The 20263-nt window shown below is 47.3% G+C and overlaps 1 protein-coding gene across 5 annotated transcripts in view; it reads right to left on the reverse strand.

Moving 5' to 3' along the window:
- LOC141106334 (glycine N-acyltransferase-like) overlaps positions 1 to 19714 on the reverse strand; it is a 166956-nt gene extending 147242 nt beyond the window's left edge. For 3 of the 5 annotated variants that reach the window (XR_012235711.1, XM_073597024.1, XM_073597020.1), the window contains exons 1-4: positions 19582 to 19713; positions 14334 to 14412; positions 14142 to 14249; positions 12525 to 12651 (exon numbers count right to left, since the gene is read on the reverse strand). Coding sequence is in view for 3 of the 5 variants with exons in the window: in XM_073597024.1 (XP_073453125.1) it covers positions 12525 to 12651; positions 14142 to 14249; positions 14334 to 14411 (313 nt within the window). In the remaining 2 variants the exon portion in view is untranslated. Of the gene's footprint in view, positions 1 to 12524; positions 12652 to 14141; positions 14250 to 14333; positions 14413 to 15576; positions 15677 to 19581 lie in introns of all 5 variants that reach the window. The other 2 variants (XM_073597021.1, XM_073597023.1) reach the window with 2 other exon arrangements.
- Between the last annotated feature and the right edge of the window lie 549 nt (positions 19715 to 20263).

Here is a 20263-nt window from a genome sequence, read left to right on the forward strand (position 1 = left end):
CTGATGAGGCGACACTAATATGCAGCACTGATGGGCACTGACAGGCGGCACTGATATGCAGCACTGATGGTCACTGATAAGCATTTATGGGCACTGATGGACACTGATAGGCGGCACTGATGAGGAGGCACTGATGGGCACTGAAAGGCAGCACTGATGGGCACTGAAAGGCGGCATTGATTGGCATCACTGGTGGGCATCATTGCGATTTTTTTTTTAACCAAAATAATGTAGAAGAATACATATCGGCCAAAGCTGAGGAAAAAAAAAAATTGTTTAAAAAACATTTTTGGGGATATTTATTATAGCAAAAAGTAAACAATATCTTTTTTTTTCAAAATTTTTACTTATAGCACAAAAAAACCCCGCAGAAGTAATCAAATACCACCAAAAAAAGCGCTCTTTTTTGTGGGGAAAAAAAAAGACATCAATTGTGTTTGGTTACAGCGTCGTACGACAGCGCAATTGTCAGTTAAAGCGTCACAGTGGCATATCACAAAAAATGGCCTGGTCATTAAGGGGGCAAATCCTTCCGGTCCTTAAGTGGTTAATAAATCTTTATACACCCACTAAACTAAAGCCTGGTACACACTAGGAGTTTTTTCCATTCAACCCAGTGGGTTGAATGAAAAAAACTGTCTACTTTGGTCTGACGTTAGTACAGTGATCTCCCCCACTGAGCTGTTGTGTTCTGACAGGGGGACATCCCCCCTTGCCAGAACACTCCGATCTGGAGCTGGTCAGCTGCTGGTTTTCCAGATAAACGGCCAGCTTCTGTCGAACCGGCTGCCATACACAGGGGCCGAATGTCGGACTTTTTTATTGAACCTGCCGATGTCGCGTGGCATTCGGCCTGTGTGTACGGAGCTTTAGTCTGCACACTTTGCTCTTTTTATCTTTTGCCGCTTAGAGATCTCTTCAGTCTCTCAGAAGTGCTGCATTAAGAGTGCTGGATTGGATTCTTCAGTGGTTCCTGAAGCCATAGGATTTATCCTGAGGATTTGGACCATGCTGTACTTTCCATCAAGTAGTAGTCCCAGCCTAGGCTGCACCCATCGCGCTATATTGACATTTTTTTTTTATCATAGTAGCACTAACACAACTATCTCTCTGTCAGAAACCATGAATCAGACCGAGAAAGAAGTACAGTTAAATCACACTTGTTTAATAATAAAAGTAGATAGAACAAACGTAGTCAAAACATAGCCAAAGTTAGTTAACCGGAACCGATAGTCAGACAAGCCAGAAAGTCAGGAAACCAGGAACAGCGTAGTGGACTAGCAAGCAGGATCTGGAGACAGAAAGAATGTCAGCCAAGCAAGTCTTTAACAGGAATGCAGTTCCTGTGCTATAGACCACGGCGAAGGCAGAGATCATCTGTGCTGGACGGCTTAAGTAGGCAGGACTGACGAGCAGGATATTATCAACAGGTGAGTCACTGTGGAGAGATAGGAGCTGGCAATTACCCGACAGCTGAGCGGCCAGCTCAAGGAAGGAAGGGCTGAGCCCAGCCCTGACAGGTAGCGAGATGACAGCAAGACCCTGTCCCCAAACTGGTAGGAAGGTGCAGGCAGGTGTTTGCGGTCAGCATGGAGTCTGTACCTATCATCAGGCCCGGATTGGCCAAAGGGCAAACCGGGCACTTGCCTGGTGGGCTGCGGCTTCCTGGGCCACCAGGCTGCAAGTCCTTGCGGGTCACAGGGCTCTGTGAGCCCGCGCCGCTCATGCAGCCTCTCCGCAGCCGCCCAGCTGCCAGTTAAACTCCATCGGCGCTGGGGGGATGTAAACATAGAGGGGGTGGAGCTAGAGCCTTCTGCAGCCGCCTGTGTAGGTCAGCCGTCAGTGCCAGGCGGCGTAACTGCGAAGGGGGAGGAGCCAGAGCAGACACCTGCTGCTGCTAACAACTTGAAGCCGATAACAGAAAACGTGAGTGCAGTCCCGTGCTCTCCGCCACCCCCCTGTAACTTGGATAGGAGGATTGCTGGGTGCGGCTGAATATAGAACAATCATTCTCTCCATCTTCCTCCTGCAGTATCGGAATGCCTGCGAGAGGTAGAGGAGAAGCAGGAGACTGCAGGAGGAAGATGGAGAGAATGATTGTTCTATATGCAGCTGCCCCCACCGCTTCTCCTATCCTGCTTATTTCTGCTGCCCCCCCCAGGCTCTCCACACCACCCATACTCTTTGCCTCCTCATGCTCTTTGCCACCCCCCAGTGCTCTCCACCTCCCCCATGCTCTCTGCCGCCCCCCCCAGTGCTCTCCACCTCCCCATGCTCTCTGCCGCCCCCCAGTGCTCTCCATCTCCCCCATGCTCTCTGCTGCCCCCCCATGCTATTTGCCACCCCCCCAGTGCTCTCCACCTCCCCCATGCTCTCTGCTGCCCCCCCAGTGCTCTCCACCTCCCCATGCTCTCTGCCGCCCCCTCCCAGTGCTCTCTACCTCCCCCATGCTCTCTGCTGCCCCCCCAGTGCTCTCTACCGCCCCCCCAGTGCTCTCCACCTCCCCCATGCTATTTGCCACCCCCCCAGTGCTCTCCACCTCCCCCATGCTATTTGCAACCCCCCCGTGCTCTCCACCTCCCCCATGCTCTCTGCTGCCCCCCCCAGTGCTCTCCACCTCCCCCATGCTCTCTGCCGCCCCCCCAGTGTTCTCCACCTCCCCCATGCTCTCTGTCACCCCCCAGTGCTCTCCACCTCCCCTATGCTCTCTGCCGCCCCCCAGTGCTCTCCACCTCCCCCATGCTCTCTGCCGCCCCCCAGTGCTCTCCACCTCCCCCATGCTCTCTGCCACCCCCCGTGCTCTCCGCAACTCCCATGCTCTGCGCTCACCCCCCCGTGCTGTTCATATCCCCCACACGCTCTGCTTCCCCCCTGTTCTCTCCACATCCCCCCATGCTCTCTGCTGCCCCCTCATGCTCTCGACTGCCCCCCCTGTGCTCCCTACCTCTCCCCATGCTCTCTGCCGCCCTCCCTGTGCTTGCCACCCCCCATGCGCTCTTCACAGCCCCCCATGCTCTCCACCTCCCCCCATGCTCTCCACCAGCCCCCCTGTGCTCTCCACCTCCCCCCTGTGCTCTCCACCTCCCCCCATGCTCTCCGCCGCCCTCCCTGTGCTCTCCATCTCCCCCCATGCTCTCCGCCGCCCTCCCTGTGCTCGCCACCCCCCATGCGCTCTTCACAGCCCCCCGTGCTCTCCACCTCCCCCCCCATGCTCTCCACAAGCCCCCCTGTGCTCTCCACCTCCCCCCTCTTCTTTCCACCTCCACCCATGCTCTCCGCCGCCCTCCCTGTGCTCTCCATCTCCCCCATGCTCCCTGCAACCCTCCCTGTGCTCTCCATCTCCCCCCATGCTCTCTGCCGCCCTCCCTGTGCTCTCCATCTCCCCCCATGCTCTCCGCCGCCCTCTCTGTGCTCTCCATCTCCCCCCATGCTCTCTGCTGCCCTCCCTGTGCTCTCCACCTCCCCCCATGCTCTCCGCTGCCCTCCCTGTGCTCTCCACCAGCCCCCCTGTGCTCTCCACCTCCCCCATGTGCTCTTCACATCCCCCCATTCTCTCCACCTTCCCCCATGCTCTCTGCCGCCCTCCCTGTGCTCGCCACCCCCCATGCACTCTTCAAATCCCCCCATGCTCTCCGCCGCCCTCCCTGTGCTCTCCATCTCCCCCCATGCTCTTCGCCGCCCTCCCTGTGCTCTCCACCTCCCCCCATGTTCTCCGCTGCCCTCACTGTGCTCTCCACCTCCCCCCATGCTCTCCACCAGCCCCCCTGTGCTCTCCACATCCCCCTGTGCTTTCCACCTCCCCCCATGCTCTCCGCCACCCTCCCTGTGCTCTCCACCTCCCCCCATGCTCTCCGCCTCCCTCCTAGTGTTCTCCATCTCCCCCCATGCTCTCCGCCGCCCTCCCTGTGCTCTCCATCTCCCCCCATGCTCTCCGCCGCCCTCCCTGTGTTCTCCATCTCCCCCCATGCTCTCTGCAGCCCTCCCTGTGCTCTTCACACCCCCCCATGCTCTCCACCAGCCCCCTGTGCTCTCCATTTCCCCCCCATGCTCTCCGCCACCCTCTTTGTGCTCTCCACCTCCCCCTGCTCTCCACCAGCCCCCCTGTGCTCTCCACCTCCCCCCATGTGCTCTTCACATCCCCCCATGCTCTCCACCAGCCCCCCCGTGCTCTCCACCTTCCCCCCATGCTCTCCGCTGCCCTCACTTTGCTCTCCACCTCCCCCTGCTCTCCACCAGCCCCCCTGTGCTCTCCACCTCCCCCCATGTGCTCTTCACATCCCCCATGCTCTCCACCAGCCCCCCCTGTGCTCTCCACCTTCCCCCCATGCTCTCTGCCACCCTTCCTGTGCTCTCCACCTCCCCCCGTGCTCTCAACCTCCCCCCATGCTCTCCGCTGCCCCTTGTGCTCTTCTCTTCCTCCCTGTGCTCTCGCCCCACCCCATGTTCTCAAGGTTCTTCTCTGTGCTCTCCATCCCACCATGCTCTTTCCTGGTCCCACCTCACCTCCCCCCCACACCTCTGCTGGGTTCCCCCCTCCCCTCTCTCAGGGAATCTGTCAGGGTGGAGAGTTGGGAAGGGGCCGGTTAACATGTCATGGGCTGCTCAATCCAAAATGCCCGGGCGTATTTTTTGTCCCAGTCCAGGCCTGCCTATCATTTTTTTTTAAATCAAAAAAGGTTTTATTGAACATTCACATATTATCCATCGACCAACGTCACCAGTTTTGCAATTACATAGGATTTGTTATAGCAGATATCTTTCATGTACATACATACAATGTTTATTTCAACTTTGCTCTCCATCTCACTGCGTCACTCCTGCAAACCAAAGTTCACCTTTTCCTCATCTCCCCCCCCCCACCCGCACATCTTATAATATATAAACTATCCTGCATCTCCTCGTTTTATTTACAGAGATTGTAAGAGTCTGGACATCACTAGCTCTCTCGGGCTTAGCCCCGGTGTGTCCAGCCATTTGGACAAAATTAGTTCAAACCTGATAGGGCACCCTCTGTGTTGATATATATACTTCTCCCTTATGAGGGTTTGTCCCATGTGTTCCACCAACGTGCGACTAGTAGGTGGCTCCACAGACTTCCAACCCATAAGTATAAGTTTTCTGGCCTGAAATAAAGCTCTGGAGAACGCGACCCTGACCAATTCTTCAGGGATCTCATCCTCCAGGACCCCCAGTATACAGCACATGGGGTCCATGGGGACTTTCGTTTGAAATACCTCATTGAGCGTACCCATCACCTCCCTCCAATATCGGTGGAGCTTTGGGCATCTCCACAGGAGGTGGATAAGGTCCCCATCATGCTGACGACAGCGGGAACATAGAGGGTCTATCGTCCTGTCCATTTTAAATAGCTTTTTTGGGGTATAGTGCACTCTTAACGCTATAAACAATTGGGAAACCTTTTGTGCAACGTTAAGGGAGCACGTGGATATAGACTGCAAGGCCTCCTCCCATTGCTCCTCTGTAATCTGACCAAGGTCCCTTTCCCAAGCCAGCATTGCATTGCACGGGTATGCTCGCAGGTGCCTCACTAATAACATCTGGTAGCATTGAGATATAATTCCCTTGGTCTCACTACTGGATTGCAACACATGAAACACCGGCGTGGGTGACAGTGTCCAACCCCCGCGTCCCCCTGTGTAAGAATTGCATGTCGCAGCTGAAGGTAAGAATAGAACATGTTATCTGGAAGGTTAAATTTATCCTGCAGTTCTGTAAAGGAGAGTAGTTTACCGTTTGCGAATATTTGTGGTAGCAGTTTAACCCCATGTTTGCGCCATCTTGGCCCTTGTAATAATTTATCCAGCTCCGTATAAGAGCGATTGCCCCATATTGGGCTGAAATCAGTGAAGCCCTGCACCCCCTGAAGCTGTCTAACCTTATTCCAAATTTTTTGTACTAGTGATAATGTTGGGGTCTTTTTGTTGGACTTTGCAAATAGCTGTGCCTCAAGGCCCATGGGAATGGTCTCTGCCCCCGTCGCCATTAACATCAGCGGTGCCGACGAGCCTTTTGGTTCTGGTGTCATAGAGCCGACCAGCTGCTGCAATTGGGACGCTATATAGTACAACCAGGGGTTGGGAACTGCCAACCCCCCACTGTCCTTTGATTGCTGCAGCTGCTCCAGCTTAATTCTGGGGTTTTTGTTGTTCCATAGTAACCTACGGAAGAGTGTATTCACTATTCTGAAAATTTTTAGTGGGATCACTACAGGAGTATTATGTAGGAAGTATAGCAACTGTGGCATTAGGATCATTTTAATTAAGTTGGCTTTACCCGCCAAGGACATCTTCAGGTTGTTCCAGGTATTTATTTTGTCTCGAAAACGAGAAAGCAAGGGGTAGATGTTTAGGGCGCAGTAGTCTCCAATCCTGGGCGCCACTTGTATGCCCAGGTATTTGAAACCAGTGACCAGGGGAATGGGGCAGCTATCAGAGAGTACAACCCCGTGATCTCCTTCCAACAACATCAGAGCCGACTTGGACCAGTTGATGGTATAGTGACAGAACGTTTTTATTATGGACATCACCTCCACTAACGAGTGACTAGTGTCCCCTAAGAAGAGTAACATGTCGTCAGCATACAACATTATTTTTTCATGTAGATTTCCGTATTGGAATCCGTGTATCTGGGCATTATCTCTTATCAGGGCTGCTAGGGGCTCTATCGCGATCGCAAAGAGCAGAGGGGACAGAGGGCAACCCTGCCTTGTCCCCCTGCCCAGAGCGAAGGCGTGCGAAACCCTGTCTGTCACTCTAATATTGGCCTGAGGGGACGCATACAGCAACTTAACCCAAGCTATAAACCGTGCACCAAAACCAAACTTTTCCAACACTGCCCATAAATATCTCCAGCTAACGCTGTCAAAGGCCTTGTTGGCGTCTAGGGACAACAGCGCCCTTTGATCCCCGTTATCCGCTTGCATCTGCATATTCAGGAACAGTCTCCTAAGATTTGTAGCCGTTGACTTTTGCGGCATAAAACCTGCCTGATCCTGGTGTATAATGGAGGAGATGACCCCATTGACCCGGAGCGCCAGGACCTTTGCTAGGATCTTCACGTCACTCTGGAGTAACGATATAGGTCTGTAGGAGCCGGGGTCAACCGGGTCCTTCCCCTGTTTGAGTAGTAGGATTACGTTGGCTCTCGTCATGGATTCAGGAAGTCTACCCGCATCTAGGCAAGCATCAAAAACCTTTAACAGTTCAGGGAGTATCTGTTCACCATATTCATTAAACACCTCCATGGGGAGGCCATCCTCTCCCGGCGCCTTACATGTGGGAAAAGAGCAGGCCGCGGTCTGTAGCTCCTCCAAGGTTATAGGAGCATCTAACTGATTTCGAGCTGCCACCGACAGCGAGGGTAAGTCTATTTTTGTCATATACACGGTTAGGTCTGCATCCGAGTAGGCATCCCTCGATTTATACAAGTCGCCATAGAAAGATGCCAGCTCGGAGATAACAACCTCCGGAGAATTAACTATTTTCCCATTGGCTGCTCTAATAGCCCCAATGGCCGGTGACTGCTGTTGGGATCGTGCGATTTTTGCAAGTAAACGGCCTGTCTTTTCCCCCTCTTCATAGAATGCCAGTTTCGAGAAAAATCTCTTTCTCTCCGCTGTGGAGGATCTCAGCCGGTCCAGGGAGTCCTGGGCCGACATCCATGCCTCTCTGGCGGAGTCGGTGGGGCTGGTAACATAAGTTAATTCCAGTTGTCGCACCAAGTCCCCAGCCTGTTCTAACAGGACCGAGGAATTGTGTTTGACCTTCTGTATTTCCTGGATAAATGTCCCTCTTAAGTGTGCTTTAAAGGTTTCCCATTTCAAATGAGCATTAGTTAGATGTTGATGCATTTTAAAGAAAGCCTGGATCTGGGCGGCTATTCTATCTTGTGAAGTGAAAAGTTTCAACCAGAAAGCATTTAACTTCCAAGGGGCTCTAGGTAGGTTACTAGGGGGCCTAGTAGTTAGCCATACAGCTAATGGGGAGTGGTCCGAGACACCTCGCGGGAAATATTCTATTTTAGATATACTACCAACCAGGTTTGGGGTGCCTATGCATAAATCAATGCGAGATAGTGACCCATGGGTCTTAGAGAAACAAGAAAATTGCTTGTTATTTGGATTTCTGTTACGCCACATTTCCATCCATCCTATCTCTGTAAGTAAGCGGCTCAGAGCTGTGCCTCGTCCGCCCCCAGGAGGCTGTACAGGAGGGTGTCTGTCTAATTTTGGATCCAGGTAACAATTAAAGTCACCCATGATCAGTACCGGAATATCCGGTTTGTTGACTAAGTATGAGATTAATAGCTGCAGAACCTCTCTGGAGAACGGAGGGGGCACATATACAAAGGCTAATATCAATGTGAATGTGTACAATTTACAGTGCAAAAACACAAACCTTCCAGATATATCTATCAATGAGTCCAGTTCCTGGTACACTAGGGCTTTGTGTATCAAAACACTTACTCCACGCGAAAAAGCAGAGTAAGTGGAGTGATAGGCTTTACCTACCCAGGCATATTGCAAAAGATTGACTGTGTCGCTCTTCAAGTGGGTTTCCTGCAAACCTATTATGGCCGGGTGAAACTTCCGCAACCCAGCAGAAACCATGGATCTTTTTAATGGGTCATTTACGCCTCGCATGTTCCAGGACACTATAGGTGTATCAGACATAGCGAGGGTTTGGAGGATTTCTAATAGGCATGTCCTTGTCCTGTATCATTTGGCTTTGCACCCGGTGTCTTCCAAGACGCAGTCCACGTGCAGGCAAAGTGACCATCCTAATGTGTGGGGCATGGGACAGGTCGACGAGGCATAGTATGCAGTGGAGAAGCAACAAATCCTTGCAGAAGATAAACCAGCTCAGTTGTATGGTGACACAGATCACGTGGTGGATCCATAAATGAAGTAGAACTTGTAAAACAAGTCCCGCTGGCAGTGCCCAGCGGAAAGGCATTAAAAACTGTGGGGCTCCGTGGGCCCAAACCGTGCCAACAGGGCACACAAACTCAAGCCATATCAACAATGGCAACTTGTATTGTGCGGAGGTGAGGCACATTCACAGCCCACCCAGTTGGTTAGACAAGAAATGTGCCGAGCTCTGTAAGATTTGGTGTTCAATCGCCGTCACTGGATGATAAGGAAACGTCCTCTGTGTAAGGAGCAATATAAGAAGTGGAATGTATGCACCCTTTTATGCATGGAGTAAGTTGGTTAGTTGAAATCAGCCTTCCTCATTTTCACGTCTGCGGCGTTGTAGATCATGTTCGTTCTGGTCCAGCCATTCTGCTGCATCCTGTGCGGTTTCAAAAAAGTGATTCTGGTCTCCGGCCGTGACTCTCAGCTTAGCGGGGAACAGCATTGCATATTTGAGTTGCAGTCGTTGTAGCCTTTTTTTGACGTCAGCAAACTTAGATCTTCTGCGCTGCACTTCGGCTGAGAAGTCAGGATAAAAGGATATTTTGGTACCGTTAAACTGCACAGTCCCTTTTTCTCTGGCTAACCTTAGAACCACTTCACGGTCCCTATAGTTGAGGAGCCTGGCCAGCATCGCTCTGGGGGGGTTGCCAGGCGGGAGAGGTCTTGGTGGTACTCGATGTGCCCGTTCTACCGCATACAGTGGCGAAAATGCCTCTTTGCCAAATATATTCTGCAGCCATTCCTCAACGAACACCGTGGGGTCTCTGCCCTCAACTTTCTCTGGTAGCCCAACTATACGAACGTTGTTGCGTCGCAGGCGGTTCTCGATGTCGTCGGTCTTTTCAAAGGCCTGGCGTGCATGCTGTGCGGCTCCCCTCACATCCCTGTTCAAGTGGGGCATCTGGTCTTCTATATCACTGACCCTCCCCTCCACTGCCGTGGTTCTCTCTCTGATTTTCTGAATGTCCTGACGGAGGAGGGAGACAGTCTCCTTCAGCCCTCCAAACTTCTCCTTAAGGTCATCCACGGAAGCGGTACATCTGTGGACTGCATGGAGTATTTCACTCAGCGTGGGCTGGGGGGTGTCCTCCACCTGCATATCAAACAGGCCTGGCATAGGATCAGGTACAGACTCCATGGTGTCAGTATCTTCTGGCCTGTCTGTGTCCCCCCTGCCTGCCTGTCCCATAGAAGCTGCAGGAAGCTGTGTGCTGCTCTGTGTGGATTCTGCTGAGCCCGCTAACTTCTGGGCATAGTAGAGCATGTCCCTGGGCTGATCTTTAGTCTTAGGGGGTTTCTGTGACTTACCCCCCTGCTCCGTTTTCTTCTCCTGGCCTCGTGGTGTTCTCTGAGGCTGAGATGACCAGGCGCCATCTTGGAAGTCGGCCGCGGCCGAGGCCGAGGCCGCTTGTTCTCCGCGGTTCCCTCGGGTCATCATGTCCCAGTCTGGTGCTGTTACTGTGACCTGGGATGTCAGGGAGGCTGTAGGTACCGGTACCGTGACTTTTGGGCGTCTGGACAAGCGGGGAAAGGATCGGTCTCAGGATCAACAGCGGGAGCTCCGGTGAACAGGTCTGTTCACATGCCGCGCTAGGCCACGCCCCTGGCCTGCCTATCATTAGCATGTCGCAAAGCCTCCTGGACTTGTGCTCAAGTGGAACGAAGACCACGGAGATGCTCCTCTAATGCAGGACTACTCTGCGGAACAAATGAGTCAGGCAACACGGAAGCCATAACTGGGGACAATCAGGAAGCAGAATTCAAGGCACTATTGTGAGCAAACTCCGCCCACGGTAAGAGGTCTGACCAGTTGTTATGATGGTCAGAAATATAGCAATGTAGGGATTGCTCCAAGGACTGATTGGCTCGTTCTGCAGCCCCATTAGACTGTGGGTGATATGCAGAGGAGAAAGCAAGCTGAATTCCCAACTGTGCACAAAAGGTTCGCCAGAACCGGGACACAAACTGACTTCCCCTATTCGAGACAATCACCATGGGTAGCCCATGAAAGCAAATAATCTCCCAAGCCCAAATTTGAAGCCAGTTCCTTAGAAGTGGGCAACTTCTTAAGTGGAATACAATGAGACATTTTCGCGAACCGGTCAACGACCATAAGGATAACTGTGTTGCCCCAGGAGTTGGGTAACTCCACAATGAAATCCATAGACAGGTGGGTCCAGGGCCTCTCTCCATTGGATATGGTTTGTAGGAGGCCCACTGGAAGGTGTCGTGGAGTCTTAATCTGAGCACTCATGGAACAGGCAGCTACGAAGGTGGTAACATCAGCACATAGACAAGGCCACCAGAATTGTGGGGAAATGGCCCAAAAGAGTTGATTCTTCCCAGGGTGGCCAGCAGCCTTTGGAGAATGGTAAGTCTGGAGCACAGCAGTACGGAGACTCTCTGGGACAAAGCAGCGGTTACAAGGGTTTTCACGAGGAGCATGGACTTGAGCAGCAAGAATTTTGTCAAGCAAAGGAGAAGTGAGACTGGTGCAAACCGTAGCCAGAATACGATCAGAAGGAATCACAGGAACCAGACTGATACCAACTTGGAAGTTGAGGAAAATTGTTGTGACAAGGCGTCAGCCCTTACATTCTTAGTACCGGGTAAGAATGAGACAATGTAATTGAAACTTGACAAGAAAAGAGCTCATCGCGCCCTTCTGGGAGAGAGGCGTTTAGCCTCAGACAAGAATGTGAGATTCTTATGGTCAGTAAGAATGAGAACCGGCACAGTGGTACCTTCGAGGAGATGTCTCCATTCTTTCAGGGCTAAAATGATCCCTAACAGCTCTCTGTCACCAATCTCGTAATTGCACTCCGCAGGTGACCATTTCTTGGAAAAGTAGCCACAAGGATGCATAGCTTTCTCAGAGGTAGGTTGAGACAGAAGGGCGCCAACTCCAGTCTCAGAAGCATCAACCACAAGGATAAAAGGTAACGTAGGTTCAGGTTGTGCCAACACAGGAGCAGAAACAAAGGCAATCTTGAGACTCTCTTAATGGACTCCGGAGACCAACTCTGTCGGTTACCGTCCTTTCTGGTCATATCAGTCAGGGGCTTGACCAGAGATAAGAAATTACGAATAAACATCCAATAAAAGTTGGCAAAGCCAAGAAAACAATGCAGAGGACGTAAACCCATGGGTCGGGGCCACTGTAGGACTGCTGAAAGTTTCTCTGGGTCCATCGAAAAACCAGCAGTGGAAATGACATAACCCAGAAATTTAACCTGTTCACGATGGAATTCGCACTTCTCCAATTTACAATAGAGATTGTTCTCTCTTAGTTTCTGAAGCACACGACAGACATACAGTGGGTCAAAAAAGTATTTAGTCAGCCACCAATTGTGCAAGTTCTCCCACTGAAAAAGATGAGAGAGGCCTGTAATTGTCATCATAGGTATACCTCAACTATGAGAGACAAAATGTGGAAACAAATCCAGACAATCACATTGTCTGGTTTTTGAAAGTTGACTCAGACCACCAGGCTCTGCTTACAGCTAAAATATCAGTCTTGGTGAATTGTACTGACCTTTCAATTTTACCAGTAGATTCACAAATTCATTCAGAACCTCTTCCTCACCTTGTATTTGAAGATCTTGTTTCCAGTTTACAACACGAGGATCTTCCAGCATTTGGCGAAGATGCTGAAGGTCTTTACTGAACAGAAAGTAGGTATTGGTATAGTGATCTGAGGGGTCCTTCATGTCCTATACAGGGAATAACAGAATATTCATTGCAAATTTGATCAGACATAAAGGACAGACTGTAATAATTACTGTTCCTTTTAAAAGCCCTATTTAGATGGTATAGGTGGCCAAACATTTTAAACTTTATATACTTAATGTTAAGTACGCCAGTCAATTTATTTTTTTGGATAAAGCAGGCTTTTACTGTTGTCTCTGTCCTCACTGGGAAGATTTCTCTCAGTTCTTGTCCCAGTAACCACACAGCAAGCAAAGGGTCATCTCCCCATATATTCACAGAAAGTCATAAACAACTAGGGTAACAGAGGTTAAAAACCTACCCCTACCACAAAAAAAAAAAAAGTGGGCTCAAGTTACATTTTTGTATTGATAAAAAAGTGGCTTCTGAAAAAAACCTCTTCCCTTTAAATTATATACTGTAGCTTAGTGTCATCTGATTTTTTATATTGATATCTGTATTACAGTTGTTAGGAAATCCAGCTGCTTCATAATACTTTGGTGATTTAGCTTCTCTTACATACTGGCTCTTCAGTATCTGCTGCTCAGAATATGTTTTATCATAGTCCTATAGCTCTATGAATCTACCCAGATCCCTATAATTGCTTTTCTAACGATTTATTTTTTTATCATTTATTTATAACCAACATATTGTAAAATGTTACTTGATGATGGATAAAAGTCAAATTTTTTTCAATATTAGGCCCCTTGCACATTGGGCCGATCTGCTACAGTCTCGGCATTTGAATGCACCCAGAAGAACCAGGTACAGCGTCCAAACCCTAGCGTATCAAACCTTATCCATTCGGGACATTGTATAGCCTCCTCACAACCCGCTTTAACTCCTTGATCGCTGCGCTAGTGTACTGCAACCACATACATTGCAATTGGATGTGGGGCTTTGCAGAGCAGCCTCATTCACTTAAATAGGTCACATTCGATGTCCAAAAAAAAAGCAGCAGGAGGTATAATTCCTGCTGCAGCTAATGTATGCTCACCCAGCTGCTGCCTTTGCAGGTAAATGGGATAGTTGTTGGGGGGCAGTAAAAGTACGGCTCAACCACAGGGTTATACATCCCCCAAGTTTGACATGTGAGCAACCCCTTACAATGGCCAGATTTCCATAACATCATGGATAAGTCTTTCCAACTGTCATTTTGCTGTGTAATGAGACTGTCCTAGTGGTCAATAAAGGTTACTCCATTGGACAACAGAATGTCAGTTGGTGAAGGTTAGCCATAAAGTCAAGGAAAGTCAGCCACCAGTGAGACTAAATCAGAGCAGAGAATGGACAAAACTTTTCTGGTTAATAAGATTAAGAGCAGACATGTCCTAGGCAGGACTTTTAAAAATGGAATATATAGATTCACTTGAAATATGCTGCTTTTTTGATTTGACAAAAACCAAAGGTAATCAAAATACAACATCATGGTTTTACACTGACGCAGAATTACTTTGTCAGTATATCCCATACTGGTGCCATTGTTTAAACCCACCTCCAATGAGGGACGACATATGACGGTGGAGAAATCTGGCCACTGGTCAACCAGGACCTCTAGTTTGAATGGGTTGCCAATGATCACGTGATGCAGAGCTCCACATGCCTAAATGATAAACATAATAAGGATAAAGTCACACAACTAACGCACTCAGGGGATTTATACTTTAGGAGGATAACTCTGACCCACCTTCAGCGATTCTGGAAAGCTGTGGACTAAAAGTCGTCTCAGAGTAGCAAGCTTCGATGAACAAGTCAGGACAAGCATTCTGTGAAAAGAAGAGTACATTCAATTGATTTTCCTTCACAGCCTGTCCCAAGTGATACCCGTATAAGAAATGGGGAGTGCAGGTGTCACCAGGACAGGAGGGCACAAAAGGCAAGAATTATTAGAACTTCTAACCCTTCTCCATGTTCCTAAAAATGTAATTTTATTTTTGTATCTGTCCCTATTGGAGAGATCTCCCATCACTTCCAGTCAGAGCAAACCTCCACAGTGAGGACACACACAGCAATAAAAACCTGACAGAGAATCTAAGCCTTTTCTGCTCAATACAGAACTAAATAAAATATTTTGACTGGAGTTAAAATTTAACTTGTTTGCTGACAGAGCTGTTTTTCTTTTTATGCCTGAAGATGAATTTAAAACCACAAACATTTATATACTTTTTGAAAGCAGATATCCTGCAAAATAAAATGGTTGCGATTCCAATTTTTTTATGTTACTTGATATTTGCGCAACAGTTTATCAAGTGCAAACATTTTCAGTAAAAACCACACGAAAGTTCATTTTGGGTCACACAATTTTTTTGGCAAAATATAAAAGATGAGGGTTAACCAAGTAGGTACCCAATATATACAGTTTATATGACATAAGATTATTTATTTATTTGTTATGCTTCGATACAGCCAATACTTTATGGTAGTAGAAAATCTCCTGACAAAGCCAGATTAAAGGCAAATCATGTTGAGATGACTACTTCAGACTATGGATATGTTCAAAATCTGCATCACTCTATGTACATTGTCTAATTGATATGCCTTTGGATATACAGTACTATATATATATATATATATATATATATATATATAATTTTATTTTTATTTTTTTTACAAAACAACGTCGTTTTTATGAGATTTTTGTACATCAATAAAAATTTTGAATTTTATATTATGTATTTGTTAATACTCTGCGCCTCAAAAGTCCCAGATTTGAGGCATTCCTGTTGTTTTGCCATTTAATTGGGATGTTGGTGCCCTTGGTTTCCCCTCTATCTTTTGCATATATCCTAACCCATTACCTAGTCAATCCCAAAAATGAAATTATTACTAGTGGACTACTGGGCCAATATGTGTATCATGCCTTAAAATTATCTTGGCCCACACACATCCTCTGTATACCAGAAGATGTCAAGGTAACATTCACATCTTACCTGCTCTAGTGTAGCTTCACACGATGCCCAACTGTATTGTTATCCTTCCTACCTCATATAATGCTGGGTGTCACATGCACTAAGATCTTCAAGCCAGATCCTGGATAAAGTAACATCAAGTGATGAAAAGCCTTAATATTAAACCAAAGCTTCCAACCTTCAGCTTTTTTGGCTCTGTTCAAGCCTTGAGTTTTCCAAGGTAGTCTACCATATAACTTGCTAAAGTTATATATTAGTTTATTTGGGCAGAACACTAGACTATGAGACATGGAAGATTGTTCGAAAAGGTTTTAAAGACTCCTTAAAATGTAACTTTACTTTAAAATCTAATGCCAACCAGAAGCCACTTTCTGTCCCTGTTACACCTGTACAAGAAATGGAGGATGTGGATGTTACCAGAACAAGAAGCAATGGATAGCAAAACAAACACTGCCCATAGTTCTAACCCTTTCTCACTCTGCTATAAACATGTTTTTGTCTGTGTCCCAAGCTATTTTCCATCACTTGCTGCTCTGGCAGGAAGTGAGGGCCAATCTCCTCCAGTAGAGAAATAGAGGGCAATAAAATAAAAGAGCTGCTAACCCAACTTTACTCTATCCAAAGCAACATTTATGGCTAGATTTGGGCATTGAGCAAGTGTTAGTCATAGACGCTGTTTGGACACAATTCATGGGAAAGCAATATAATAGTTCCATATCTTTCGCTGTTCTGAGGAAGCAGCTGTTTCAAGAAGATCTAAAGACACAGCATACACATTTATTTCATAGCTTCAGCATTGTAATAACAATACAAGCAATAGTTATTTTTTACAATCCAATATAAAAATTTTGCCTGTCTGCTGGCTATCTCTTTCCACAACCTCCTGGATTCCCTGCATGCTTTGCTGCTTCGGCTCTGTCTATTCTATATTTTACGTTCAAAGCAAACAAAAAGGTGCCTCTAAGTGCAGCAATGCTAGACTTTAATAGCCCAAAGGAGTTAAAATACACTTACTAGAAGTGAGATAAAAACAAGACTCATCATGGTAGTTATGGTGGAATAGTAGTCCAGCGTCAGGGTGGTTCCGGTGGGGTGGTCCTTGAGGTGGTCCAGTATTCAGCAGGAGATCCCAGCCGACCAGCAGAGGGGAGCCGCAGCAGTAGGAAATGCCAGACGGGACAGCCGCGCTGCCGGGACCAGCGTGGAAAGCAGGACCCGGGAGTGACGTCAGTGGAAGAGGACCAGAACCAGCGTGGAACGCATTGGCCGGAAGTAATGTAAAAGGGTCGGGGCGCGTTTCGAAGCATCTGTTGGCTTCAAGAAGGTATGAAGAAGGAGCCAATAGATGCTCCGAAAAGCTTCCTGCGCCTTTTTACGTCACTTCCACTTCCACGCTGGTTCTTCCACTAACATCACTTTAGGGCGGCACAGTGGTGTAGTGGGTAGCACTCTCTCCTAGCAGTAAAAAAGAGTCGCTGGTTCAAATCCCAACCACGACACTACCTGCCTGAAATTTGAATGTTCTCCCTGGGCCTGCGTGGGTTTCCTCCAGGTACTCCGGTTTCCTCCCACACTCCAAAGACATGCTGGTAGGTTCATTGGCTTGTGTCCAAAATTGTCCCTAGTATGTGAGTTGGGGACCTTGGATTATGGGCTCCTTGGGGGTAGGGACCAATGTGAGTGTGCAATGTATGTGTGGAGTGCTGCATAAATTGATGGTGCTATATGGGTACCTTAAATAAAAAAAATTGGGATAATTGTAGACATGCGCCCACACTCTCTCAAGATGGACTGGTGTCTTTATTTAACCTTACTAACTATGTAACTTCTGGGTCTTGCTTTCCACACCGGTCCCGGCAGCGTGGCTGTCTCTTTTGGCATTTCCTACTGCTGTGGCTCCCCTCTGCTGGTCACTTCCGACCAATGTGTTCCACCCTGGTTCTGGTGCCCTTCCGCTGCCGTCACTTCCGGGTCTTGTGTTCCACGCCGGTCCCGGCAGCGCGGCTGTCCCTTCTGTAGTTACCTACTGCTGGGGCTCCCCTCTGCTGGTTGGCTGGGATCTCCTGCTGCATACTGGACCACCTCAAGGACCACCCCAACAGCACCACCCTGACGCTGGACTACTATTCCACCATACCTACTATGATGAGCCTTGTTTCTGTCTCACTTCTCGTTAGTGTGTTTTAACTCCTTTGGGCTATTAAAGTCTTGCATTGCTGCACTTAGAGACACCTTTTTGTTTGTTTTGTTCTTACAAGAGATTGCTTCCCTCTTGAAGTGCTGCCCAAGTGTTCTGAGACATAATTTTGAGTTGTATCCATCCCACACTGCGGACATTATCTCTGGCCAGTCCTGTTATCCAGAGCGCCCTATATCTCTTTACCTATATCTTACGTTCAATTTCTAAGGACTAAGTATCCCATAGTACCTTGCTGCCTGCAACCAATGATCATGTGGCATGTTTCCTGTACTAATTGTGCCTCCTGCAGTTCAGACAGCAGTCTCAATGAAATGTGTGACACAGTGGTGCATATTTACAAGGCATAGTAAAAATGTGTCACAAATCTCAAGAAAAACCAAGTTTCTGTTGTAATGCATTTTTGCTTGCATTTTAAACTCCTTGTTTTTGGCAATTTAAGTGTGTTTTATGTGCGTTTTCATTCGCTGTGTGTACTTGCTGTTAACCAATGAGGATCCTGTAGGTAATTGAAAAATGGGTGATTTTGCACCCCTGTTTACAGCTGCCACAGCAAGTGTTGCAGTCTTTACTGGAGTTTAGCATATAGGGGGTATCGAGGGAAGGTGCTTCTAACCATGGGATGACAAGCTGACATGTGCTCACCCACAGCAAGTTGAAATGCATGAAAAAATTGATAGAAATGCACAAAATGTGCATTTTATTGTATTTCCATAGATTTCAATGGACCAGAAAACAAAGATAATTGCATGCAAATTTGGACAAGCCTGATTTTATACAATGCAGCGCACAGATGTGAACTGCCTAGGACTCAATGGGGGAGATTTACTAAAACTATTGCACAGAGAATCCGGTAAAGCTGCCCTAGAATTGAACAGTGCCTAGGTCCATGTGACAGCAGGATGGAATTCCAACACTCACTTTGCTCATATCTATTATAAATTGGCCCCTAAGTCACAGAGGGGCCTCTTTGCACAATGTACACACAATTTGTTTACCTGACCGCAGGCTAAATACTGATATTTAATTTGTGTAAAGGCAGCCCCCAAAAGGATTCTGATTTTTTTCTGTTGTATTGAACAGTTGCAACCTGTTGTTCACAAGTATTCAATAGAGTTGAACTCCAGCCAAAACTTTTATTTTATTTTATTTTTTTTTAATAAGGCAGGCTTGCTTAGAACCTTTCCAACAGTTTCCAAGACAGAGGAAGTGTCAGCAAATCTCCTAAATGGGAACACAAACAGCAATAAAAACCTGACAGAGATCTTAAGCTGAGTATACACTAGTAGAATTTATAACAAAATTCGTACAAAAATTCTCAGAACATTTGAGATTGTCATTTGAAAGAATTTATTTGCTTTTAACAATCGAATTTGAAATGAATTGTCTTTACCGAATGGAAAGCACATACATGGTTAGAAATTTGTACATTTGAAAAATGTTTCCATCGTGTTCCTTTTTTGCCTGCCAGTTCACAACCTTCTATTTTATGAGTAAACTTCTCATTGAAAAATAGCTTAAAACTTCCTAACAAGGACAGACAGCAAGAAAATGATATCTAAAATATTACTGCAGCTAAAAGAGTATTGTTGATTGCAAGCTCCTAAAAGTAGATAGTGATATTCCTCTTTAATACTGGCCTAAACGTATGCTCCTCAGCAGCTGTTTATGTTATTCAGGTAACCAAGTTATAGTACTGAGCCACTCATGACTCGCCTGTGCATAAGAAAGGTCACCTGGCAAACATACTGCTTAATATACAGTACATAGTATTTGGGAAAATGCTACCTAGCAGACAAAAATACTTTTCCCCCCTCTTTAAGACTTACCTAGATTATGTCAGTTGTCAGCACAGTCCCAGATCCCCTTTTGGTTTCTTGTTTTTTAACTGTTCTCTGACCTTCCCTCAGCTTAGTGTCATGTACTTGTTCCTGGGCCAGGCAAGGACATCTGCCAAAACTTAGTTGTGTTGTAAGATTTTTGGCTCAGAAAGAAGAAAGGAGGAGGTCTTTTAGGGATCGAGGTTAACCAAGGCCCAAGGTTCTGAATTTGTTTTATTAGTGATCCAGTTGCTGGTGTGAGGTTTCAAATTCAAAAAGGAAAATCCACACTAATATAAAATACAGGACTCAATTCACTAAGAATTAAATAGCACATGAGTATTGACTTTAACCACTTCAATACAGGGCACTTATACACCTTCCTGCCCAGACCAATTTTCAGCTTTCAGCGCTGTCGCACTTTGAATGACAATTGAGCGGTCATGCTACACTGTACCCAAACTAAATTTTTATCATTTTGTTCCCACAAATAGAGCTTTCTTTTGGTGCTATTTGATCACCTCTGGGATTTTTTTTTTCTGCTAAACAAATAAAAAAAAGACTGAAAATTTTGTTTTTTTATTTCTGTTACAAAACTTTGTAAATAAGTAAGTTTTCTCCATCACTGATGGGCACTGATGGGGCTGTCCTGACGGGCACCGATGAGGTGGCACTGAAGGGCACTGGATGA

Source organism: Aquarana catesbeiana, linkage group LG08 (genome assembly GCF_042186555.1).
Source record: "Aquarana catesbeiana isolate 2022-GZ linkage group LG08, ASM4218655v1, whole genome shotgun sequence".
NCBI lineage: Eukaryota > Metazoa > Chordata > Amphibia > Anura > Ranidae > Aquarana > Aquarana catesbeiana.